The 27,923-nt window shown below is 32.0% G+C and overlaps 1 protein-coding gene and 1 long non-coding RNA gene across 4 annotated transcripts; both read left to right on the forward strand.

The window, feature by feature from the left end:
• The first annotated feature begins 27 nt into the window (after positions 1–27).
• LOC135265509 (uncharacterized) lies at positions 28–14,322 on the forward strand. 2 transcript variants are annotated; one of them, XR_010333240.1, is made up of 3 exons: positions 28–672; positions 722–2,161; positions 12,223–14,322. It is a non-coding gene; the product is annotated as an uncharacterized LOC135265509 (long non-coding RNA). The 2 variants fall into 2 exon arrangements; XR_010333239.1 differs by having other exon boundaries at positions 28–2,161.
• Positions 14,323–17,424: 3,102 nt separating this feature from the next.
• On the forward strand, positions 17,425–27,878 carry gry (gryzun). 2 transcript variants are annotated; one of them, XM_064355035.1, is made up of 15 exons: positions 17,425–17,946; positions 17,992–18,357; positions 18,409–18,639; positions 18,681–18,822; positions 20,911–21,081; positions 21,131–21,264; positions 21,315–21,522; positions 21,565–21,767; positions 21,817–22,006; positions 24,339–24,669; positions 24,713–25,077; positions 25,125–25,282; positions 25,326–25,539; positions 27,517–27,708; positions 27,755–27,878. In XM_064355035.1, the coding sequence occupies exons 1-15, from the start codon at positions 17,564–17,566 to the stop codon at positions 27,821–27,823; spliced, it is 3,357 nt and encodes a 1,118-aa protein (XP_064211105.1). In that variant the 5' UTR covers positions 17,425–17,563; the 3' UTR covers positions 27,824–27,878. The 2 variants fall into 2 exon arrangements, with proteins under 2 accessions (XP_064211105.1, XP_064211107.1); XM_064355037.1 differs by having other exon boundaries at positions 21,571–21,767.
• The last annotated feature ends 45 nt before the right edge of the window (positions 27,879–27,923 follow it).

Genomic DNA, 27,923 nt, shown 5'->3' on the forward strand with positions numbered 1-27,923 from the left:
CCAACCCGTGATTAGCGATCCCTGTAAATTCAACATCGAAAAATAGCCGCGCAAACCCATGCCTGCGATTGGCCCACCCCTGTATCTCACCTGTCGCCACCTGTGAGCCGCGCCCTAAACTCCCCAGCTCATCGGCGGGCGGTCCGGAGTCAACCCAGCACGCACCCGCAGCCATTACGATTGCGCCGTTGCATTTCTGCCCGGTCTGTCACTCCGAAGTACACATTCCAAGTCTCTGGTCAGGCCCCTGAAAGTGTATACAAATTATGTGTTCACTGGGAGGGGTGAGGCAAAGAGGGGAAACGGCTAAAATAGTTCGTGTGCTCCAGCTTAGAGGTCGCGTCAGTTCCAAAGAAATCTGTAAAGTTAAAGGAATCTGTCACACATTTTGCTAAAAGTAAAGAAAGTTCACTTAAAAATAATCGACGTGCGCACACTTCTCTTTTTAATTCTTTGATTTATCAACAGCCGATTATTTTGCTGTCGTTGCGGTTTTTGGCGACATTTTGTTTTAATGTGTTTTAAAGACTTCAGAAAACGATTTAACGTGATTTTTTGAATGTTTTTGTGATCAAACATCTCTACTTTTATATGGATCTTTTATTTGAATCTAGTGTATAGTGTGAATGACAGTGTTTTAATGAAGGATGAATCAACTTAAGGCAAATTAAGGTAAACGTTATTGAAAGGTGTCTATACAACAATTAATTGCGATTTCTAGATATTAATATAATCATATTACACTAAGAAGGATCACACAAACTTCTCTAATAAGGGAATTTCTTGATGTTTAGGAGATGAAGACCGTCCTTGGAGATGATAACGGTTCTTGGGATGTAATTGAAAATCCCATGAAGGCGAGTTAAATATAATGTGCAGTAATTAATAGGTATATCATAATAATAAATAAATTTATTGTAGTTGCGAAGCTAGTATTTTGTGAAAGCAGGGAGTTTAGGACTTGCTATGGTTCAAGGTTTTCAAATTCGCCATATCCCTCTATGTCTTAATCTTTTATGTTGTTTTACACAATGTTATAACGCCTATGCCTGTTAAAAAAATAAGGTTTGTCCTTTTTGTGATTGCTTAATTTAGAAACTAAGCGAAAAAAACGTATTCTACAAGTATCATACAAGTTAATCAATATTAAAGCCTACTATTATTATAAATTTAAATGATTACATGGTAGTTTTAATCAGTTAACTTCCAGTTATAGTTATGTATATCAGATATGTGGCTTTTTATTTAAAATAATTTTAGCACACTTGTAATTCTTTTGTGTTTGAGTAATTTACTAATAACTACGATGCAATCGAGATTACTTTTAAAAAATTTCAAAACTTATCAAAAACTTTGACATCAAACTGTTAAAGTACGTGTTAGGGCCGCTTTTACAAACGTCCGTAAACCTTATAACCGCAAATAAATTTCGAAAAATAGTTGTTTAAATTTAGCCTTAATGGACTTAAAAATTGGACTATTGTCAAAGGTTACAAGCAAAATTTTGATATTTTTTTGCTTTTCTGAACAGTCTGTAGACAAGTAATCAAACCAACAAAACTGATGTATTTATACAGACTGATCCCGAAATACTGTGTCTGTTAGCAATCTGAATTTAAATTTTAAAGGATACCAATAGTGTACACTTTCAGGTAGCAATTCAATAATTTAATCTGATGCCAACATACTCAGTTTCTCTGGATCATTGTGTATATTTAGACAATGTATTTACATATATTACTACATCTGAATATGTTTATGAAGAACAATTCGAGTTAAATTAATTTTGCCTATACATTCCAGCACGTTATTATTTTTTTAATAAATTTTTATTGGAAAGACTTTGTTTCATTTTATTAAGCGATGCTAAATGTTTTTATGCTATTGCAACTGTTACAGATGCTTTTTTATTAAAATGTCTCGTAACAGTGCATGAGTACAGAAACATTTAACATTTATAATTCTTTAAATTTGGAAAATAAATAAAATGTCCTGTTTGAATTTCCCGCTATTATCGAATTAGTTTGTTCTCTCAGGGTTAGGTGGCGCTTTCGCGAAAAAACGAGGGGTAGACAGAGAGATTCGCTTCTTCCTCTCTCTTATTCTATGTCTCTGGTTGACACCTTGTAGCAGCGTGAGCGTGTTGTGCATCGATTAACAGGTAAGTCTTGATTGTCTTGATATTTATTAAATGTTATAAGTAAAATGTAATTCGTCTGACATTATGTTTATTTTCAACGATTGTGTCTAAAATTAAAGTAAATCAAATAACTGAATCCTGACCCACGACCACGTGGTTTTTATATTGTAATTGTTTTCGCGTCCAAAACATGGCAGTAATTACATAATAACTAGAATAATTATATTTATTATACTGTTATCACTAGGAAGTTGTAACACGTGTTGTTCGGTAGGCAAAATTGCTTATCTGAATTTGTGTTTTTGTAAAGGTTTTTACATATCGCAGAGAAAATGTCTGCTTAACGCTGACTCGTACTGTAAGTTGTTTCTATTGTTGTAATGTACAACTTTCACTTTCCTGTTAAATGTGCAACCCTCAATCCTTAACCGCTCGTGACGCCCCCCTTCTGGGAGCAGGTAGTTTTTCCTTCTTAAAAAGGACCGTCACAAAAATGAGGGAAGGAGACGCGATGTAGAGCTAAAAGTAAATTGTTGTAACGTTGTAAGTTGTTGGAAGTTTGTAGAGAATAAATCTGTTGAATTTTACACCGAGTATATTAATATTTCCCCTTTCTGAAGTATCACGAAATCGTGGATACAACACTGTTCTTAGGTCCAAATCGCACAATAGGTATTTTTTTTATACTTGGAAGTAAGTGAATAATCTCATTTATCGGAAGAAAGGCATACCTATATTCAGAATACCAATTATTCATTAAACTCAACTAGTTTGTTAAAGTTAACTAATTGCCTTTCGCAGTTACTTTATAATAGCATACTTTACAGGCAAATAAGCTTGACCATTAAGGCTCTAGACCCTCTGGGAGCTGGCGCATACGTTTTACGTGTAAACTGTTTTCACTGTTTTTAGCCGCAAATTTAGACTTGAAGAGTTTCTTGACATTTGCAGTGTTTCTTTATAAGTAAATGTAGGTCGAAGAGTCATTTTTGATTGAAATAAATGCCTAGATATTTTTTTATTAAATAAAATGTCTGTTAATGAAGTTGGTACGAATTTTTGATAACGGTGCATTGTATTGAGAATTTAAAAAAACCATTTTATAGGAAATTTAAAAATACAGACCTGAGATATTTTAGATTTTTGTTAACTGTTCTTAATTGTTAGATATAAAGCAAAAATTAAATTGTAAGTAGGCAACTTTTAATGCATCCTTCTTCGAATGCGTAGCTAGCTGGAAGAAGATTTATGACGGGTTTAGGACGCACCGCTGGAGGTAACCACCATTGGGGTGACCCACAAGATAATAATTTTATTGCATTTGTTCAAGACAGAGAAATGTATCGGCACAAATAGGAATTTTAGCGATTTCTCTAATAGTGGTATAAAATTAAAGCACATGATTTCGGAATTAATTTTTTTAACAAAATAATTAGGTACCTATAGATTTGCATTACGTTTTTTTTGTAGACACTGCTATCAACGTATCTTATGAGATTTTGAAATACGAGTAACCACGCTCGCTATTTTTTTGAATACTTTTAACAATAAAATTATTCCTGTTTTAAAAAAAGTATAAAAAAGATGATTAAAACTTTGGTTGTACTTAGCTTCGTTCTGCACAGGTTTTGTGATAGAACTACTGAGCTCCCTCACCACGACAAAGTGTCAACCCACTGAGGAAGTTTTTTTTTACTTTTATTGTTCAAATTAAAAATTATAATTATTATTAAAATGCTTATCATCATATTATGTATTTATGTAAAAATCTCTAAAACTAAACTTGAAATATTATTTACAAATCCTTTTTTATTATGCTGCGTAATGGTAAATTGCGACTATGTCTTGAATCAATTATTTCTGGTAACATGGCATTCATATAAAAATTTTCAAGACAATCTATCATTCTTCCGTTCCAATATTTACTATCGTCTTTCTCAATAATACAATATTTTAAATCTGGAGAGGTGTATACTATAAAATAACAAGTTTGGCGATTAGTAATGTGGAGCTGACCTTGTACTTGATACATGTAATTATCTTTTTCTTTTAAAACTATTTTACTATCATCTTGAGAATCTATTTCTAAGTATTTAATCAATTTTTGTTCTATGGCAGTTTTAATATTTGTGTTTCTTGCGCTAAGTGGACATTTAATTTCAACAATAGCATTTGAACCCACTAACCCATCTGGTGTTACACCTAAAAAAATTTTTTCTTTATCAACAAAAAAGCCGCATGAATCTACCTTTATACCTGTGGTCTGTTCAAACTTCTCCTTTGCTTTCTCTTCATTATCAATTTCCCACTGTAGTGGTTCGGGTAATTTTTTAAATTTAGATAATCCCACACGATACAAGATATCTTTTACAGCATTCGCTGTATTGGTCGTACATTTCATATTAATATGCTCATTATTACGTTGACCAATTGTTAACAAAGGAATTTTTAAAATATCGCAAGCAGCCAAATCATTCAAGAACTCATTTTTTATTTTGTCATATGTTTCTGTTGGCATGTCTATTATGTCATTAGTCGCACCATAATCCGAATCTGCACTTTGAATACGAATTTTTCTTTTATTTAATTTTCTAGCTTGAAGTTCTTTGGTTTTTAATAAGCGATTTGAAAATTTTGTGGTGTAAATGCCACTATTCCCTGATATTTTCTCCATAATTTTAAACACAAATTTGTTTTTGTTATTTACATTTACGACTGCCGCAAAGCATCTGCCATGATAAGAACCGCGTTCTGAAAAATTTATTCTTTTACCCCCAACAAGTTTGTTAACTACTGAATTAAATGACTCAACAGAATTATTATCGACATCATACAATAGACTTGAAGATAAATTTGCAACTCGTTTTAATGCCTGCATGAACAACTCAAACAAGTAACTATTTTTAAAGTCAGAATATGCAACTGCATTTGTTATTTGACCAACTGTTTTACAAAAATACGTAGCGCACTTTGAATGATTACCAAAAATATGTGCAGGTCCATTTAAAATATCATTTTTCAGGTTTTCTGCTTTTTGATCGAAAGTACAGTTTTCGTTTTTTCTGTATTTTATCGCTGAAACAATTGCGGTTCTAAATTTCAAATAATTGTTGCGCAAAAAAGTTTTTATATTTATGTCAGAACGAGGAGTTTTAGCGATTTCTCTAATTTTAGTACAAAAATTTCGTAGTATATGATTTCGGCATTCAATTTTTTTAATAAAATAATTAGGCCCGTATGGTCTTGCATTACGAATTTTTTTGTAGACGCTACTATCACCATCTCCTATGAGGTTTTTAAATCTTACGTTATGCATGTCTACTGATTTTTTAAATCCATCCAAAATAATTGCTGCTTCCATTGAAGTTGAAGTGTTTTTCCAATTTTTAAAACATTTATGAGGGGGCGTCGTTTGTTTTTTTTTCTTATAATACATACATTTTTTACAATTTTTATTTTTAACTCCCACGTATAAAATTTTTTTAGTCCTTGCACCGACACCGAGAGTAAAGAAGTTGTAGAACTATATGTTTTGATTATATATAAGTACCAACCACCACCCTAAACCCTCCACTAAATACAAGTCTTATGACTCATGAGCTTATGAAAAACTTTCTAAACTTTCTAATAAACATTTTTGTTTACATGTGATTTCAGTTTCAGGTACCCGATCTTTAGCAATGTTTACTTATATTTTAAAGAAATACACAAAATTTATATAATGTAAGAGTAACGCAGCTATATCTTCGCAAGCTAGTTATAGAAAAATTGTATAAATTTAATAAAAAAACGAGAAATAATTCCTAAATTCTAAAATAATACATAATTATAAAAGTATCATTTATTTTACTAGGCGTAACGTAAACAAATTATATCCCTAAGACTGGATCTTACAATCTCTCGATACGTTATTTGTACTATAATTATTACTGGGTATAGTTACAATAAATTTTTACAACAATGTATTTTTCAGAATTTATTACCTGGATAAAATTAAAAGCGGGTTTAAAGAAGTTTTCATCATTTTAATGAGATATTCCTAGTAACTTTTTTAAAGTTAAACTGTTTTCACCAATTAATTTTATTTTATATTTTTTCAATGCAAGTGATCCAATTGGAAATGCACATGACAGATAATATAGCGAGCAGAATTCGGTTAATTAAAACATAAAACCTAATAAATAAATGGTGTAATGGTGTATTATTTTTTACAAAACTATGCTAGTATTTTATTATTCTTTAGTATCAAATTTTTTTAACAAAATAAAAAACGTATTTTTCGCTGTATGTTGCTTGAATCTCTGAAATAAGAGAAACTATCGTGGGCGATAGTGGAATTCAGTTTGTTTACATTATTTGCATTTTATGAGAAGGGACAAGACACCCCGAGGCGAAGGTCGGATGCCTATCTGATGATTGACAGCTGTCACTGAAAACAGGTCTAAAAAAAGTATGCAACTTGTAGTACACCAATTCTCAACAATCGCTTCGGTACCCTGAAGCCTTAATAACCTTACCTACTCATTCTATCAACAACACAATTTCTCTCAAAGTTAGTTGCATTCCAAAAATATATATATATATATATATATTGAAGTAATCTAAAAGTTGGATTTTTTTAAGCACAATTTGTTGTGCTTAGGTTATCAAAGATGAGTTACCTGTTTACATTATCATCATCGATTAAATTATAATGAAAACATGTCTTTACCACAATTGTTGTTATATTGTTTATTACCGAATCTTTGCTATAAAACTATTATACTATTTATTATATGCTCTTTGGTTAACTTGATAATATTTTTAATCATCTCTCTTAATTTCAATTATCGTTTCAATTTGCTTTATCTGACTATCTTTTCGAGTGATTCTCCTATATTCAAATAAAACTTTTTAGTGTATTCCAAATATGAATAAAATATTTCTTCCAAAGTAATATAATATTCTTTAATTTCTTGATCCGTTTTTGTATTTAATGTTATTATTAGGGATTTAATATTACGAACACTCAATAAAATCCATATTGTTTTATTTAAATTAACTATTTGGCGAAATATTTATAATATATTTTGTTATCAATTTTTATAATATGATAATTCATTTTTAATCTTATCATAATTTATTATTTGTATTCTATTTTATAGTTTTCTAAAATTTTCTTTAAATCTTTCTTAATATCGCGTAAATTCAGTGGGGGATAGCCACCCCCCACTGAAATTCCATATTGTATAAAGCATAAAGGATCATTTGTTATTACATATTATATTTTGCTTTTAAATAACGTAAACCATATATCGGTCAACCACGTACTCAAATTAATTTTATAGGAGTAGTTATTTTTATTTATAAAGTCCAACAGGTTTAATGGATTAGTATTAATTTTATAATTATGTATTGCCTTAAAAGATTATATTCGTTAACGTTAGTTTCCTATTTATCTAGCAATTCTTCTAATTTAAAATGATATTTCCTAACTTTTTTTGCCTTATTGTTATTCAACATCATTATTAATTCTTTAAAATTTTTAATCATTTTGTATATATTTATACAAATTTGCTTTAGCATTTTTATAATCTATTTCTTCGTATGAGATTTCCTAGTCCTTTAAAAAGTTCTTAAAATCGCGTTATTTCTTCAATAAATCCCATGAATTGAAGCAAATTATTTGTGATTAATATTTTTCTTTTTCTGCAAAAACAACATATTTCCAAAAAAATACGACTATCAATTTTCTCTTAAAATCAACACCTACCCACGTTTTTACTTATAGCATTTGTTGATTTTTCATAACCCAATATTTCTGCTAAATCTTTACCTTTAAACAAAGGTTGATTATCATTGTCTAATATGAAAAATACGTCTTGATCATAAACTTTCAAGTAACAGTATTATCTATGTCAATAATTTAATTTTTAATTTTTCGCTTCTTCTTTCTTGGATGATAAAATTCTTTCCATACGTTATTTGTCTTCATCATATAATTACATCTAATAGTTTTATTTATTTTATTTTTTATAATACGTAGGTCCCATATTGCCTCGCATATTGTACTAGATCCCTTTTATTACAAGTATTTATTTTTTTGACAATGAATTAAATAAACATTAAATTGATCACCTCCTCCCTATACCACACATATTTTTTTGAATCTCGAGGCTTATCACAAGTTTACCTCAAAAGGGACAGTGTGTTTTATCATGCACTGTTTATAGATAATTTCTTATGAAAAAAATGTAATAAATTAAATGAATTGCTCACATAACGATGACCAAGAAGCACGACAAATGTTTCAGAAAAGGTTAAACGATATGATAAGTATATATAATATAAGATTTTCTTAAAATACACTTTCGTAATCTTGAAGTCTTTGATGAATAAATTTTCTAATAAATGACAAGTCTTTGCTCCATTTGTTTGGAATTAAAATGTCCAGATGATTTTTATAACTATAGAAATAAATATGAAAAAACATGTAAACAATGTAAAAAAGCAGTTAATTCTACTCGTTTATTATGTGATTGTGGTAGATATTACACTAGAACTAATTTTAAAAGGCATATAAAAACAGATTTGCATAAAAATGGATTGAATTTATTTATTTACTAAAAATTGTTTGTTAGATTTTTTCCTATAATAAATGGAACGAAGGAACTTAAGTAATCTTCGTTTATCTGAACTGTTTAATATTGCAAAATCATTAGACATCAAATATATTAGAAAATATAATAAAGCAGACTTAATAAAAGCTATTATTAAAGCTGAAGAGCAATTACATAAGGAAATAAAAAACGGAAAAAAATCAGTTATGCCTCCTTTGCGGAATTCGGACAGAGTCCTCATGAGCGAAGCGAATTCAGAAATATTTTCATTTGATGATGATTTATTTGCTGAACCAAGGAAAAAGAGAGTTAGTAAAGTCAAATCTGACATATGTGGAAAATATATCAAAAGCACCCGAATGCAGAAGATTTCTGGAAATTAATGGTTAATGCCCCATATGGTAAGTCAATGCAATCTGTTAGAAACCAACAAAATATTAAATTATATTGTGATGAAGAAAAATTACAAAAAGCGATAAACAAACCTAATTTTAAACACAGAACTATATTTAGCAAACACCTGGCAGCAGTTCACAATTTTAAAACAAAAGTATTGTTTAATAAACCAATTTATATTGGACAAGCTGTATTAGATTTATCGAAATTGTTAATGTATAACTTCCATTACAATGTAATTAAAAAAGAATTTAATGAAAACGTAAAACTTCTTTATGGAGACACTGATAGCTTTATATATGAGATTAAAAATGCCGATTTCTATGAATTTATGAAAAACAATCCCGACTATTTTGATACAGCTGATTATCCAAAGAATCATCCATTATATTCGGATAAAAATAAGAAAGTAATAGGGAAGTTCAAAGATGAATTGAATGGTATTAAGATATTAGAATGCATAGGTTTAAGGTCAAAAATGTACAGTTACAGAACTGAAACGTCTGTTTCGAAAAAGTTAAAAGGTATCAAAAAAGCAGTATTGAAGAAAGAAATAAGTTTTGAAGATTACAAAAATTGCTTGTTTAATCAAAAAGAATACTTTCATAGGCAGAAAGTGATCAGGAGTCATAAACATGATATATTTACTGAAGAAGTAAAGAAAAAGTCTCTAAGTTGGAAAGATGATAAAAGATACCTTTTACCTAATTCTACAGATACATTAGCTTATGGACACGTATTAGTATCATCATAATATAACATAACATAACATAATCGCTATTTTTTATTAGTGTTGAAGTAATAAATTAAGAAAACAATAATTACAATTACGATAATAAGCATAAGAACAAAAATAATAATTTTTAATTTATTAACTTGTTGAATGAGACTTGAAAACTTTTTTCGGAATTTTGGATATTCTTCATTGAATATATTTAAATTCTTGAATACAGTACTTTCCATTTAATTTACAATTTTTGAATCTTTTCATTTATTGCTCTCATATTTTTAGTATGTCTTTCAAATATTTTCAAAGTTCTTTTCTTTACATCATCGATGTTTGATGGTATTACTACTGTTTTGCTTCTTAATTCTGCTAGTTTCTTAGGATCGTAATTATTGTAGTTATCTAATTTATATTCCAATTCATCTATTTTATTATTAGCGGACTCTAGCTCACAATCAGTCATAATTAATTGTTCAAGGAATAAATTAGCTGCTTTTCTTGCAATATATTTATCTACAACTTCTTGTTTGAAACCAACTATTTTTGCTCCATCTTCTAATCTGTCTATTTCTAAAAAGTTTATAAAGATTTACTAATTAATTCGTCTGCTTCTTCATCTAAACTTGTATTTTTACGACTACCTGCTTTATGTTCTACATTATCGAATATTTTTTTATTTTTTATTTTACTTTTTCTCTCTTTTGTTCCCAATTGTTCCGATTTGTTCTCTTTTGTTCCGGATTGCTCTGGTTTGTTCCCGTTTGTTCTCGTTTTACATGCAATCTTAATTCCAACTGAATTTAGTCCCATATTAAGGGAATTTCTGGAAATACTTTTAGATTTGCAAAAATCTGTCTTTGTTAGTTTTTTATTTACGGTCGAATTGAGATATTCTATAGCAAAATTACGATTTCTCATTTGAGTTACTTCTTTGATATTTTTTGGTATATTTAGTTTTTTATCTTGAGTAAAAGATTTGTAACTATTTTTAAATTGCTGGAGGTCAGATTGTTGTCTTATTTTTAATGGTGTATAATATTCTGCTACAATTTTACTTTCTTTAGTATTTGCCATTTTTTAATTTATTTTAGAAAATTTATCTGATTATTAATTAGGTACATGACAACAAAAAAATGCTTGTTTTTTACACCTGCTAGAGTATAAGCCACCAAACTCACACCATTTGTGGAGGTCAATTTTTTCGAGACTAATTTTATACTCACAAAGAAAGTATAAGACATCTATTCAGAGTTTGGGTAAAGATTAACTTATAAAGGTTAACTTACAAGGGTATACCTGTTTATTTTTTTCTGTTCCGTATAAAAGATTTAAAACTGTTTTTGAATTGTTGGTGTGCTTGTTAACAGTGTGTAGTTAATACTATGGGTCAATCTTGCTTGCTTTATTTTTTACAATTTAGTAATGAAAAACAGGTATTTTGATATGTCATTTGAGTTGTCAAACGCCTTTCATTTTATCACTAGTGTTAAAAAATAACATTATTTTATAATTATTGTTTAAAAGTACAGTGGGAAAAAATGATTTTCATCTAGTTGCTTGTGAGATTTTTTCTCATGGAATGTTTCCTGTGCCGCTTCATTGGGATTTCTGTCAATAAATGTCATCAATCAATAAAATTGACAATTACAAATTATTACAATTTTCGGAACTGTAGTAACACACACTTTCCATGTACAGTTTGTAAGAAAATACCTACTGTCCTACATTTTAGAGGCGTACATCCGACCTGGACACATAAGGTAAATCGAGAATGGCAATATTCAATTCTTTTTGGTTAGAGTACTGCCGTCCTTATTTGCGTATAGCGGGACTACGTATTTTTACATCAGTAATCCAAACGAGACTTGATGAAAATCATTTTTTTTCCACTCTGTAGAATATCATTAATATATTCAAGGAATCAAATTTATTATATCCTCTTGGAGAAACATCCGTTTTTATAAGCAGACTCGTATAATTTCTTTGATTTTAAGAATCTTCAGAATCACTCATATCAAAATGGTTGCTTTTCGTGACTGATTCGTAAAAAATACTAGTATGCAATACGTTGCAAAATGCCTTTGTTTTTTGCAGCTTATTGCATAAAGAGCTTAGAGCTATTACAAATTCTATTTTGAATTTTGTCATTAATCCATTGACTTACAATGTCCGTAAAAGGTGCATATTGTACATACTCAAACTTACGTAATTATTGCATAAATTATAAGTTAAAGGGTTAATTCAAAATTCAACGTTTGTTAAACTCACTCAAGGTTTGTCTATCATGCTTCCCATTTCTTTGTAGTATTTTTCGATTTATTGTGCAAACATTAATTCGTGGTTTTCATTCATTGTTACAGGCAGTTTGTTTATTATGGAGGATAATCCGGCCAATTCTTTGAAAGCTACCCTTTCACCGGATTTTGAAGTTGTCTTGAAATCCGGTATTTTTGTTGATAAAAGTGCGTTGATGTTAGCAGTTTTTGAAACGTACGATCAACCTATGGTATTGTGTACCGCACCGCGCCGATTTGGCAAATCTGTAAACTTATCCATGATGCAACGATTCTTGGAGCTGGAAGTAGATGAAAATGGAAAGGAGAAAGCAACGGTTTTGGAAGACAAAGACAATTACAAACTGTTCAGTTCAGCAAAGTTCAACTTAAAAGTCATGGAGAATAAGAAGTTTGTAAATACTCATTTCGGACAATTTCCGATAATCAACATAAATTTTCTCTGTGATGATGACGTGAAAAGCAAATCTGATGCAGTGAATGTGTGTAGAAGCGCTATATCGGAAGCTTTTAAGCAACACAGATACCTTTACGAATCCAAATTGTCACCGTTGAAAGACGATGAAAAAGAGGTTTGCGAACAATGGTGTGGCGAATTTACTTGCACAGGAATTCCAGATGCCAAAGTAGTCAAGGGGTTGGGATGTTTGGCAGCTTATCTGAATAAGTTTCATAAAAGAATGGTTTTTCTGCTCGTTGACGAGTACGACTCGATCATTTCAAATGCGTTGTATAATGTGAAGAATGCTGATCCAGAGGCTGAGCTCAAAGAGCTAGAGGAAGCTGCCTCATTCCCAATTAAAGTAATTGGACATGCTCTAAAAAAATTTTCTGCGATCATTAAAGGAGCGTTTATTACCGGAATTTTGGATGTGGGTGGTGTAGCGATTTCCACCCTATTGGGTAATATATTGCGACGGCAATTCGGAATCCAGAATCTGTGCCAAGATTTCTATGGATTCACTGAAGATGAAGTTTGTACTCTATTTCATCGGTTTGCAGTAACGGGGGAATTGGAAAAAAAAGCGAAGGCTAAATATAATGGGTATTTAAATGGCTCGAAACAATGCCTATATAATCCTCAATCGATTGTGCAGTTTTTGGGAAATTTATCTCTGGGAGAAGGTGCTTTAAAAAATTATTGGCAAGAATCTGGTTACATTCACAATATGTCTAAACTATTTGAAGAGGGCAGCGTGAAAACGTTGTTGTATGAACTTCTACAAGGTGTTAAAGAAGATTTTCAATTCACGTTAGCACCGTTACAATTAAGCGATCTGAAATCTTTGCATAACATATTAGTTAATCAAAATTTGACTTGTGACATAGAAATAGTTGTTCGATTTCTTGTATCTCTAGGATACTTAACATATTCATTTGATGATCACAAACTCCAAATACCTAACGCTGAGCTAATTGATGAATTTACGAAGCTGCTACGAGCTTATTTTTTTGAAAAATTTGGTATTAACAGTAAATTGGCTAACGCTTGTTCAGCATCATTTTCTAAGCTAACCATTCTCTGTGATGAAGGTGATTCATTAGCAAAGTTCAAAAAAGAATTAGCAAATTTTCAAAATAGTATAACCTGTCTACTTCAACGTTCAACACTTATCGATCCATTGAATGAGGCAACTTTACAGAGTATAATTACATTGACATGTAGTAAAGCAGGATTTCTCTTCGGAAACGAAATAACAATTCCATTTCATAACACCAAAGTTGATATAGTACTGTTTAATGATAAATCTGGGATAATAATGGAATTAAAATGTGGTCCAAATACTGTACAAGACGCATTTAAACAAATCTTTCAAAATCGGTACTACAATGTTTTCACAAATAAGAAGTATTTTGATGAACGTAAGAAATCTCCTTCTCTTTCTTTTGTTATGGCAATGCATGTGGATTCTGACAAGAAAGGATCTGTGATGTGCCTGCCACGCGAGGATGTTATTCACGTTCTGGATGATCTGCAACTTGACGCTAGAGAGTCATCGCTAGAAGGTCGCATTGAGATAGCTGTTAATTCTATGGGTGAACGTTTCATTAACATTTGTTGCGCAAAAGCAATTCTTGGCTCTTAACATACCAGAGAAACCGGTTCAGTTTTTGTTTGAATTTAAAGTAGCTATTTTTAAGTTCAACGCGGCATGTTAATTTCAGTTTCGATCAACTAAATCTGTTCCTTTCATATTTCATATTATATATATAGTTATAATAAACATGAATTACAGAGTTTATATTGTTTTAGTAGAAAGCAAAGACCTCCTTTTTGATATTGGACTTTAATAATTGGAAGCCGGTCTGATGGGTTTTAACGGTTCAGTTACCCCAAACCAGCTTGATCAGGACATGAAATCCACAATATTTCGGGGTATTCAGGATTGATGGGTCGTGCCGATGATTCTCTCGCTAGACACATATCTATAAACGGTATAAGCTGTCGTGAAAGAGGAGATCGCTGTAAGAATAGATCGGATTGTAGTCGACTGTCGATTGTTTCTAGAGTGACAGTGTCGGGTAGTCTTTAGCCAGTTGGGCCAAATAAGCATTAATCTTTAAAACAAATAACTAAAAACGGAGTTATTTTTTCCAAGTGTTACCTCAACGTGGCGGTAAATATTGGTCAAAAGTAATTTTTCCCAAACCTAAAGCTTGTCTCGATTTGTGGTAGTGTTTTTCAGCCTGAATGGCGGTTCCAACATTTTCGATTTCAATGCTAAACTCAAGATTGTTGAGCCCCTCGTATTGGCACTAGACAAGCCCACGAGGGCTAGTACTATCAGTACTGGCACTTTCATTGCGATATCTACTGAGGTATCGAGAGCAGAATCTCTTTTATAAACGTGGATAAACAACAGTCTAATCTGCTGATTCTTCGATAAAATTGAATTGAATTTGTCCCAATTCTCTTTTAATCCAGTGTTTTAACGGATTACGTCTTCAAATATTGTTTAGTGGTTAAAAATCCCGCTTCAATAGTTTAATCCCGTGATATTTCATCCTTGAGTGATACAAGACTTTTGTCTTCTTATTATTAGTTGTTACAAAAGAGCTAACAAAAGTAAAAACGAATAAAAAATTAATCCTCGATAAAAATTAGTTTCATCAATAATTTTTTTAGAAATGTGTAAAAAGTGCCATAAATTGCGACTTCATAGTTAATTACCCGATTTTAACAAACTACTGAATAAAAATTTCTCAATTATTTTATATTGTACATATTTTTGAATTAATGGTCCGACTAATGCCATTCAAATACTTTCGTGTTAATTATTATTTATTACTTCTTGTTAGTGTGATTATTTAATATAACGTTTGGGGCCCGTTTATAAAATGGTTTGTTAAAATTTAATTCGGTGTTAAAAGTTAACCACGCAAATCAAATCAATTGCTATTGCTATTGTTAGTTGCAAATTAACATAATGGCCCTTAGTTATATATATATATACAAAAATAAAAGTGTCTCAGATCAATGCAAAGCGCAAACAACATTCTTTTTATCAAAACTAAATTACTTACATAATGAAATTTGTAAATGGTTTCTAATAATCTTAAGCAAAAAATTTTTCTTAATTTCTGGGTTTCTGGGTCCATTAGTTATAACTATAACTTACTATAACTATAAAGTCTACCTTTGTGCCCTATTTCAATAAAAAAAATGCAAATCCGCTATTGCTATTTTCATTAAAAACGGTAGATCTTTAAATTTAAACAGTCAGTATACAGCGTGCTCAAAAACTGGCGCACCAACTCATTGGTGTGTGGTAGAGAACTGGTTACATATAAAGGTAAAAATAGTAAAAAAATCCTTTGAATTAAAGTTATTGATAAATAACTAATTTTAGATAAATGATATGTGGCAACGTTGTCTAACAGTCATGATCGCAATAGAATTTGATCAACAATAAAAATAAATTATTTTTGAAACGGTTTCCTAGGAAATAATTCCCAGTGTTGGCACATCTACACATTGTGATTTTTTGGATGAATTTTAATTTTTTTTTAATTAAAAAAACTGCTAAAATCTGATAGTAAATTTAAAAATAATTATTCATCGTTTTGTTACGGACGATTACCTGGTATGAAACATAGAAATATAAAAAAATAATGATAACTAAAGAAGTTAACACAATAAGTTTGTAGCTCAAGATTTTTAAAATATGACTTTAGGAATTTTTTTAACATTTTTCCCGTGATCTACACGTGCTTCTCAACAACGTACCACTGCGTTGGTGCGCCAGTTTGTGAGCAGCCTGTAGATAAATCTAGATAATTCTTTTGTTCTCTACACACATTCACTGAAACTTGGTTAGATAATAACTTGATAATATCGGGTGATTCAAAAATGTGTGGCATAATTTTAACCACGAATACCCCTCTACAATTAAGAAAAATTACAATTTTTCAAAAATTGGTATGGAAAAATGGTTTTTTGAAAATATTTTTGTTACCGTTCATGCGATTATTATGAAATTTTGCATGCCAAGAGACACAAAGACGCCCTTTGATATGTGTAAATGGAAATCTTGTAAAAGCTATACATTTCCGGTGACAAGAGGGCCCTTCCAGTTTTTAGGTGATAACTCAATTTTTCGGCCTATAAACACGTATTTTTGATGTCAAAAATCAAAAGCCCAATTATTTTTTAATAAAAAAGGTACTCTTGCTTCATGTCGTCAAAACTGTACCGTTCTCGAGTTATTTGGGATTAAACTAAACTCTAAATAAAACGTCTTTTTTATTGTTGAATTGGTGGTCAAAAGGGCATTGTGTGACAAAACCGATTTCGGGGTGAAATGTGGCGAAAACTGCAATAGTGCATTTGCGGAGCTGGACAAGATAAATTTTTTTAACATTGTTCCGACAACTAAAAGGCCATAATTTTATTTTTGAAAAACGTCTTTTTTATTGTTGAATTGGTGGTCAAAAGGGCATGTGAGAAAAACCGATTAGGTCGGTGAAATGGGCGAAAACTGCAATAGTGCATTTGCGGAGCTATAATTATTGAAATTAGGTGAAAAAGTGGGAAAAATTAAGAAGCAATTTGTGGTAAATAATTGAGTTTTTCGCTATTAGCACAGTGACTTTCTTAAAATGTCATTTTTAAGAGGGTGTTTAGTGTTTTTCGGATTTTATTTTATTAAACGGTTTCAACGCTGACAACCAAACATACATCTACGCAAATTGAAACGTATTTTGCTAGTGTGAAACTGGCTTCATGTCGGGTTTCTTCGGAATTCGAGGAGCTGGTTTGGGGAGCTGTCTTCACACAAATCCAGAAGCACCTTGCGAGAAACGTCACAACAACATGACGTTTGTGGTTATGTCAGTTCGGCCAAAAAATACGAATTTTTGATTTTTTCACTCAAGTATGCAGACATTGTGAACTAAATAACTTAGAATGCAGTCCTACATCCAAAACACTTCCGATCTTCCGCCAGAATTGTGCGCCAAGCCTCTGGCTCTGGTAGGAGTGTCTGGACTAGACACCCTCAACAATGCGGTCCACAAATCAATCTGGGAGACGTTTAGCAATAACAGGCGGGCTGACCGGTCCCCAGTCTTCTTTAAACTAATCAGCAATGCCCACGAATTCCCCGTAATTAAGCCAAAACGCAACTCCTACGACTGGTACATTCCAAAGGGGATTCTGAAGCGCAACTGGATGAACAAACACCTGTACGAGATCCCGGCAGTGATTGTGATTTTCTACGACTTGGACTGGAATGACAGTTTGTGGAACGAGAAGATGATCGAATGCGCCTCTCGAGTGCAGTCCTTGAGGTGCGTTTTTTCTGTTGGGGGGTAAAATTTACATTTTTCCAAAAGGGCAGCGCTGGAGGGGCGCAACACGCGCATAGCTGTGGTCCTGATCCAGAACACTCTTCCTTTGCCTCCTGGAGAGGACGTCCTGGCCTCTGACCGCGCTGTTAGTTTATGCGCTAGTTGCGAATTGAACGCCAGTTCATTGTTTGTTTTGCCCCACGGGGACCATCTCCAGGGGTATGCTGTGCGACTGGAGAGCGCTTTCGCTTTCTACGAGTTCGCCCAGAGTTATTACCACAATGAAATTAAAACCATCAGGTCGCATAAAGAACACTTGAACAAGAGTTCGCATCAGTATTTATTCGTGAGACATCAGTTCAAGATGGGGTTTCTGTATGAACTCAAACAGGACGTTCATACGGCTCACAAGTACTTCATTTACGTCCTTTTGCAACTTTCTTTCAATTAATTAATTTGTAGACATTACACTCATGCGTATAATTATTTATTGGAAATTCGGGTGGTGGACACGAACGCGTTAGAGATCAGGACCGTGGCTGGTTTCATTAATTACAAGTTGTGCAAGTTGATGTTTGCGTTGAATTTACCACGTGATGCCATTTCGCAGTTTAAAGCCCACATTGATCGCTTTAAAAATCGAATGGGTTTTCACGAATTGAGTTTTGAACACTACGCCTGGCTGTCGAAACAGTGAGTGGTTTAATTTGGTGGGGAAATCATTATTTGTTTAGGTTTTCCGTTTTTGGTGATATTTTTGATGAAGCCGTGAAGTTGGGATTACCGGCTGTCCAGACCCAACATCCGGGGATTTACTACCAGCAAGCTGCGCAGTACGCCATTCTCCGGAAAAAGTCGTGCCAGGAGTTGTGTTCCGTAAGGAAAAAAAAATTTTTTTAAGTCTTCGGACAATTTTTTCGAAATTACTGACTACAAACGCATTTCTCCTAAGACTGTTAGAGATTTGAGTAGCAATTTTTTTATTTTAAAAATAAAAAAAAAAGATCCTGTAGCCGAAATTATAATCCGATTTTCTCCGGGTTCTAGTTTTTCGATAGAAAATTAAAAGCAGATTCTAACCACAGAGATTTCAGGCGGTTTTTAATTTTTTTAGCGTCAGGTCTGTTGATCTCGAGAAAAATGCGTTTAAAGTTTTTTATATTAGAATTTTTAACTTTTTTTAAACGGCGATTAATATAAAATTATCCTTATTACTGTACAAAACACTATGACTAAAAATAATTTTTCAAATTACAAACAGCGAAATTAAATGAACTATTGCAAAACACCGTTGTAATAAGCATTAAAAAATCTACAAGGTGAGTCTAATAAAAGTGTATCTCAAAAACTAATCATCGCACGAAATTCAGCGATTGGTATAAATACTTTAGTCTTGTTTCTATCATTTAATAAAATAACTTATTCTCAATGTATCTATAACTACATGTGATTTTTTCAGAATTTTTCTACAGTTGTTTGTTCGTAATTAAGATTAACTAATTGATTAATAAATTATCTAATATTGTCGCTGTAAGAAATTATTATTCCGTATATTATTTCCAATGCCATAAAAAATAACTAATGCTTAAGTATCGCTACGCCAAAAAATATTTAAATAAAAATTAAAAATTATATAAAATATATTTTTTGTAGGTAGTATGTGGAATTATGAAATCTCGATTAGTGAATATTTTAATATTTTCAATACTAATATTTTTAATTTATTGAAATTTATAGTAAGGAATTCTAGAAAATATTTGAAAAAATTCATATGCACAGAGAAAAAAGGTAAAATACGTATTTAATAAAAGTAATAATAAAATAATAATAAAAATGCTAATTTTTATGTGATAACTGATTAATTAATTACATATTAGTTTTTGACATTTGAGTAATATTGTACTTTTAGCAGAATCACCTTGTATAAATGAGACAGGTTTGAAGCGAAAAACCTCGCACTGCTCGTTATATTAATTTTTGTTTAATACAGGGTGACTAAAAAATCGGCTGTAGAATTTTTATTTATAGTTCCGATTTCAAAAATTAAAAATAATGAAGTGGCTTCTAATGTAGTATGATCTAATACTTTTACATTTTTTCTAAATATTATAGTGTATTTTGGGCTATTTTTTAAATTGGAACCTACATTTTTCTTTTCATAAAATGGAAGATAACAGTTTTTTGGTACAAATACGAGTGGTAAGTTCTACTTGTACAAAAAAATATTGCTTAAAAAACTTATCAGATTTGAAGAAAATGAATAAAAGTTAATAAATTCTAGTTGTACGGTATCAAATAACACAATGACGTTCGTCAAAAAGCAGGGAATAAAAGATAATATTCCGAAAATTTTTTCACCACACATGTGAAGTAATTAAAATAATTCATTTAATTTCTGAAATGGGGCCATAAGTAAAAATTGTGAAGCCCTTGCCGTTTTCAAAGAATAACCCCGCATAAAAAATGAAGGATCTAAGTTGACAGAATTATAACAAATAAGGTTTTTTGCACTCAAACACTCGAAAAAAGTACAAAACCAATCTTTCGTCGAATTTGAATTATTGAAAAAAAATGCGTAAAGATGTAAAGTTTGTTTTAATTATAAAAAATATTGTAGTGATTTTTTTAAATCCGGCTCAAAATGCAAATTCTATTGTTTAAGGAACCGCCAGTTTACACTTTTTCAACTCCATAACTCATCAGCCTTATAACGAATTGCTACAAAAATAAACGAAACTCTCTGTTTGAACTAAAATATATCGCACTGTAATTGATTATTATTTGAAGTTTTTGTGGGCGTGTTGAATTTTTGCTTCCGGAGGCAACCATACAAAACCAAACTTACGACTTCCATTTACTGACACAGTTTATCGTTTATGTAAATATTATCAGTACATAAAATCGCAGGAAGCGACTACAAAAGCCATATATTTTCGCTTAAAATAAACGAATCTCCAATTGTAGAACATCATAGCGCTGCCCCAACCGCACCCCTTAGAAGGGGCAAACAGTATGGAATTTTACGGGCAGAGGCCCTGGAGGCCCGGAAAATTATCGGCCGAGCCTCCCGACCCGCAACTGGAATCGAACGGAATCCAGGCAATTCAGTATTTGGAAAAGCAATTTGCGCACTCTGTACGTGGCAAAATCCCCCGATCATTATTTACAATTTTTGTTTCAACAGAACGCAATCGTTTCGCTCTATGGCTTGGCCATTTCGCAATACAAGACGTACAGATGCCCTCGGACGAGGCGCCACTTGGTGCTGCAAATGGCCGAGGAATATTACAACTCTCACGATTTCGGCAAAGCATTGACGTAAATATTTGCCATAAGTGACGGATTTCTATTTACACAGTTATTATTAGTCTCCTTACCCACATGCTGTGGGATTTTCGGGCGGAAAACTGGTGGCTGCTCTTGACGGATATTTTAGAGAAGGCAATCAGATGCGCTTATTTGACGGCAAGCGTCCAGGACTACGTCCTACTGAGTCTTGAAATTTTGGGGAAATACAGTAAGCTGAGCGTTGAGCAGAAAAAGCGCATCCATGAGAATCTCCAAAGGATTTTGAAGGTAAGGAGGCAACGAAAAGTATCGATTCCACGAAAAATTTAGAGACAGATTCCTTTCGGGGACCAGAAACTAACCCCCGATGTGTTACAACACGCCGTAATTCAGTGGCAGCCAAAGCTGCAAACCGAGCCGATTCACCTCTCGCTCGATTTGGGAAATGTCTCGACTTGCATTGAAACTAAGGCAACTTTCATGCAAGCGAAATACGAAGTCGATCAAAACGTTACGGTTGAAGTCTATATCAAGTACTTGAATTGTAACGTAAAAATTACAATTTTGATAAATTCGTTTAAGATGCTCGAGCCCCCTGCCTCTAACTTTCACAAAAGTCTCAGTCACGATCAATACTCCGTCGTATAATTGCGAATATGCCGTTGATAATCAGAATTTGAGTTCGAATTCTTTGGAGTTCGGCTCGGATGAGACGAAACGATTCGTTATTGATTTTGTACCCGACTCGAACGACGTCAACAGCGAGATCCAAGTGAGTTGGTGACTTTGCCAGCCCAAGTAACAATTTAAATGCTGTTTGTGAAGGTAGTTGCTGTAAAACAGCTCCTACAGATCACAAACTAAATGATAAAACCAATTTAACATTATACAGCTTGAGATTTATCACAGTTATTTAATTGTAATTGCCTTGGAGTCGTCTTTAAAACTTTTTACTTCCAGACAATCTTAACTGGTCAGGTCAGGTCAGGTCATAATTCCTAAGATAGTTTTAACAAAAGTTTTATAATACTCTTATAATTGCCAGGTGGTAGTCGTCTTTAAAACTTTTTATTCTCAGACAATCTTATTTGGTCAATAAATGAAATAAAATAAATAAATAAATAATTTGTTGTAAGAAAATACATATTTGCTTCATACACACTCACTGTAGTATTGAGAGCTGCGTTGTTTCGTGTATTAGTTAAAAGGCATTCTCTGGCAAATAACGGTTGCTCTAACGGCTAAATAGGCTATAGCCTGAGACGGTAAAAATATTTTGATTTTGATTTAAAAAATATCTAGTAGAAGATGGGTTGCATTTTTTTTAAATAAATTGATCACATTTTTAGTTTTCGTCGTATTTTTTTACCTTTAATTATTTATTGTTTAGTTAATGAGTTTTAAGAAGCAGTGTATTTTTAGTTTCAGTTCATGTTATAGTAGAAAATTCACGATGAGTAATTGTAGAAAAAACCTAATTAGTACACAGCACAGAAAAATGTCTTTATTATAGAAAAAAGTTGTAAAAATGGCTACGTTTTTTTTTTTGAAATAATTTTTTTTTAAATAAATATAAGGTGATTTTTTAATAGATATCTTGGTAAAAGAAACATTAAACAATCTGATGCATGTTTGGTGACATTACAAAGAACTTTTTTTTTTAATTTAGTTTTCAGAACTATCTTGCATTTTTACGGAACTTTTACTATTCGTAGAACTGGAATTTCTATTTTATTCAAAAATAGACTAATGAAAATAAGTAAAAAATATTTACTAAATTCTAGAGAAAATCAACCGACGAAAGAATGAAGTTAAAAACAGATACATATTTACTGACTTGTCTTTAGCTGGCTCCAACGCACGAACATTTATAGAATTTGTTTGATGTTAGAATTTTTTAATAGTTGTACATGAGTACAACAAAAAAAGTCCCTCTGTCAATAAAAATTGTCTTTTCTTAGAGTTTGTGAATTTTTCCTTATTTTCGGAATGAACCAATTTTTTTTGAAGAAAAAAATTTTATAAGGCAGGGGCTGCAAAATTAAGTAAATATGGATTAATTATCTCAGCATTTAATTGAAAATTAAACCAACTCTACGTTGAACACAGTTATAATTTCTGTCGGGAAATATTTAACTAAATACTACCTTATAAAACCATCTTGAAACTAAATGGTTTTAAAAAGGTTCTGTATGGCACTTTATGTTTTATCTAAATATTTATAGTCTTTATTAAATTAAAGCACTTTATCTGTAGTCTAAGTTGTCTTATAGTGGTTTTTATTGGCTTTTATTGAGAGTAATTTTTTTATAAGTAATTTTATATAGAAGATATAGTTTTATACGTTTAGTAGTCATATTTTACTGCTGTTAGAGTTAAAATTAAAAAATACGCACTTTCTAAACCTTGAAGAAATTGTGATAATTTTTGTTTTTTTTTCTTTTCTCAGCAGTAAAACTTAGTTGTTATCACTTTAAAAATCAGTTTAAAGAATTAACGCAGATTTTTTATATCTATAAAATAATGTTTTTACAAATGTGTATATTTTCGGTATTTATGAAGGGCGTTAAAATTTTACAAGTTCCTTAATAAATTCCATCAAAAGCTGGCCGTCGTTTCTAAATTTTCTACCTCGATATCGTGTTTTAATAGTTTTTAAAAGGGATAAAAGACAAATATAATAAATACGTAAAAATAAATACAGTCTTGTGCTCCGAGAAATAATTTCTTATAACAGTATTGAAACATAAATTTTAAAAACGAGTTATCTAAACTTTTATCTTTATTCCTGCAATAAAACCCTTTTCAATCCCAATGCTCTAACACCAGGTTTTATAAGACACTTTGAGCATGTCTTAAAACCATTTTAAAACTATTTAAAAAAAACAAATTAGTTTTATAAAGTTTTTAAAGACTAGACTTGACAACCTCCTGAAGAGTGGGCCTTTTTTCATTTTTCCTATCATTCTAAATAGTTTTAGAAACTATTCTTATAGCACTCTTCCAGACTATCATAAAACTTAAATTGTTACTTGGGAAAAAAGCTTCAAAGTCCAAATTTGAATTGGCAACATTGGGTGTTGCCAACTTAATTTAATTTCTAGATTGGCGCAATTAATTTAGTGATGGGCAACGCGAGCGAGACGAATTTGGATCTCAAATTCAGTCCGCAAAACGGCCCAAACCGCGTCTGTCCCGAACTTTTGCACTTCAAATACAGTCCCCACAAACTCAACTTCGACAATATCTCGCCCCGAACCGCCACTTTAATCATCCCGAGACATTCCAAGCTGGAAATCGGGCTCGAATATGCAATTCCGGCGCTTTTAGGCGAGTGGTTCGCCATCAAGATTGCAATAAACAACGAGGAGCTGCACGATATTAAAGACATGCGAGTCGAAGTGGCTCTGAGCAAAGACGAGACGATTAGTTTAAGTGAGTTGTTAATTTTATATTTTTTTTTATAATAATTTTGTAGCCGAATTCTCCACAAATTCGTCGGGGGTTCCCGAAAAACTGCCCCTGGTTGTGAAACTGCCCCCAACGTTGCGACAGGGCGAAAAATGCTCGGGGTGTTTCTACCTACGGGCCCACAAAGTGGTCGAGAACCACATCGAAGTTAAAATTTCGTACACTCTGGACCGCGAAAAGCCCGTAGTTAGCATAAAAACCGAGACTATAATAGTGCCAGTGGTGAAACCGTTCGAAATCAGTACGAAATTCCAGTCGTCTCTGATGGAAGAAATTGGGCAGTTTTACGTAGGTGAGGAGGTGGGCGTAATGTGCAGTGTGCGCTGCTTATCACCTTGGCCACTAATCATCGAAAATACCTCATTCGAATTCGTGCGTTGATTTATTGGTGTTTGCGTCCGTCTAAAAAATTATTTCAGACGTCGCCTTGTAAATCCACAGAAAATAGCATCGTAAGCCATTTAGCTAACACGAGGCTTGAAGATAAGGAAGTTGGAGTTGAGTTATTCCTAGCGGTGTGTGAGAAAAGCTCGGATAGTAATGTCACAGTGGGGCAATATATGGTCAAGTGGAGGAGGTGGGTTTTGGAGCGTGAGGGCGCCACTAGTGGTGTGTTTTAGGGAAAATGGGTTGAGTACCACCAGCCAATTGACCATCATTGGGCACACGTGTCACTGGATTCCACTGGAGTTGAAGATGAGTGTGCCGGCACATGGGTTTGTGAGGACGCCGTTGCTTATCGATTATCACTTGCATAATAGGTCGAGACAGTTGCTGCAGTTGGATGTGGCGATGGAGGGCAGCGAGGCTTTTATGTACGCGGGGTATAAACAGGTAAAAGGAAAAACATCGGAAAAAAAAATTAAAAAATATTGTGAAGATAAAAATATTTTACTTAATATTCGAAGACAAAAATTCTGAAACTGAAGTAATAAAAAATTAAGAGGTCTTGGATTTTGATTGATAGAGAAGAATTTGTTTCGTCAATTGGAATTTTGTATTCGTAAGCTAGTGAATATTTGCGAAAAGAAATCAGCTTTGGAGCACTCAAAAATTACTTGGCGAAAAGAGAAAAAAATAAAATCTACTTCTGTTACCATTGTAATTAAAAAAGCCCGTACAAGTTATTAAATAAGATTATTACAATTTTAATGTAATACTTCTAAAAAAAAGTTTTGCAGCCTAACGATTATTTCACTTTTGGACTAACAACAGTTTCTTAAATATTTATTGCAAAGAAAAATTTTTAATCAACTAAAAAGTAGTGTTATAGTTATTGTACAAGTCTCAAAGTTTTTATTATTTTAATAATTTATCTCAATTTGAAAATAAAAGATTTTTTTATACAATTATAATAATTATTCTTCCCTCTACACGTTTTTCATTACTATTGCTTTGCATTGATAATCTCTAAAAATATTACAGCCTTAAAGTTAGTACTTTTTTTTTGAAAGTAGCTCAAGACTTATTTTTGTGTGTACTAGATTTTTAAAAAGAGCGTCTTCTCGTTAAAGAAATGTCAAAAAAATTCTTTTTTTATTGTTTCAACATTTAAACGTAAAAAAGGTTTCAATTCTCTAAAGCCTGGTTGCTCAGTTCGAGCTTCGTAAGCTTTTCCTTACGTAAGCTTGGCTTAAATTTAACCTAAGCTTAAACCGCAGTTGAGTTGCTTACTAGAAATTTGACATAATGTGATCTTTCTAGTAAGCAATAAAAAACTCAAAAAAGTAGCAAGAAAAATTAAAAAAAGAATAAAATAAAATAAAATAAAAAAGTTACAAAAGTAATTGAGAGTATTACACAAAGAGCTTTATATCTTTTCGTTCTTGCTTTATTTTAAAAGGAGTGATTGTTCTTGTCATTTTTTTGTGTTTAGATTTTAGGTATCATTATGTGCTTTTATGTTAATTATAAAAAACAATGCCTGCTTATAAAATAAGTCAACAAATAGATAAAGTCCACTATGTTTAACTATCAATATTTTTTACTTTGTTAATTTTTTTTAATTTTTTTTCTTGTCAGCAAGATAAAGATGTGTACTATCTAAAACAGTGAACAAAAATGTTAGTTGTTATTTAAAAAATTAATAACAACTCAAAAATGAGGAACATCATGTGATGTCAAAATGTAGCATTTAAAAAAATTAGATCAACTTATTCGAGGATTTAAAAAAAAATGACTATTAACAAAGTTATGATTTTTTTGCGTTACTTTTGGTTGAGTCTGTACCTTAGAAACTAATAAAAAACCTCAGAAAACCAGCGTTTCTTATCACATACGTCATAGTAAATTATCTCAGAATTATTCTACAATTCCTTGTAATCAAAGTTATTAAGTCGCTACACAAAAAAATATTCTACCATAATGCCATTCTAAAACAAACGATGGTGTAAAAAAATTGACACTACCCCCAAAAAAATTCATGATAGCCTTAGTCAATATTTGTAATTCGAAAGGAGTTACACTGAAATATTCTAAATTTTTCGAGCCAACAGCTCAAATTTAATTTAAAAACCGATAAAATTTAATACAATGTGCAATAAAAAAAAAACAAATTTCACAAAAAAATATTTTTCTTTGCAAGATTTATGTTGCAGTTTGGGATTTTTGTCGCAGTGCATTGACTAAATAAAATAAATAAACATAAAAACAACTCGATTTTGAACTGGATTTATTGATATCTCGCTGTATTTAGATAAAATTCCCGCTTTGTTTGTGTTTGCTTTCAACACTTGTGCGTGATTTAGCGAATCGCGTGATGGACATGTGTAGCAAACACTGTCCAAACGTCCAGTTTCACTTTTCTTCCAGTTCAGCGTGTCGGTATTACCTGAAAGCGTGAAGTCAATCCAGTACAACCTGTACCCGCTGATAGCTGGCAGCGTGGCGCTGCCAAAGCTGGTCTTGACGCTACCAGAAAATTCCGGTGAAGTCCCCGGTCTGCGACAAGAGCAGCTAAAATCGCTCGTCGAGAGATGCTTGCCGACGCACCTTTACGTGATGGTAGGCCACTTGTTCGCTTCGCCTATTTTTACCGAGTTTTTTTCAGCCTCAAGTGAAAGGTGCGCCGCAACTGCCCGGCCTGGTGAAGCCGAGAAGACTCGCAAAAATCAAATAACTGTTATACTGTAATGTTTTGCAAATAAACGACTTTCCCGTTATCAAATGGAAAATTTGGCGTGCGTCATTTTTGCGACAAATCGTTTCATAATGGTCTA

The sequence above is a fragment of the Tribolium castaneum genome, chromosome 2 (genome assembly GCF_031307605.1).
Source record: "Tribolium castaneum strain GA2 chromosome 2, icTriCast1.1, whole genome shotgun sequence".
NCBI classification, from domain to species: Eukaryota; Metazoa; Arthropoda; class Insecta; order Coleoptera; family Tenebrionidae; genus Tribolium; species Tribolium castaneum.

Excerpts from the sequence above, each read along its gene's own strand:
- gry (XM_064355035.1), top strand. The coding sequence starts at position 17,564 with ATGCAGTCCTACATCCAAAACACTTCCGATCTTCCGCCAGAATTGTGC. Across the intron at positions 25,078-25,124 it reads AAAATACCTCATTCGAATTC|ACGTCGCCTTGTAAATCCAC; the intron begins GTGCGTTGATTT and ends AAATTATTTCAG. Across the intron at positions 25,540-27,516 it reads TGTACGCGGGGTATAAACAG|TTCAGCGTGTCGGTATTACC; the intron begins GTAAAAGGAAAA and ends CTTTTCTTCCAG.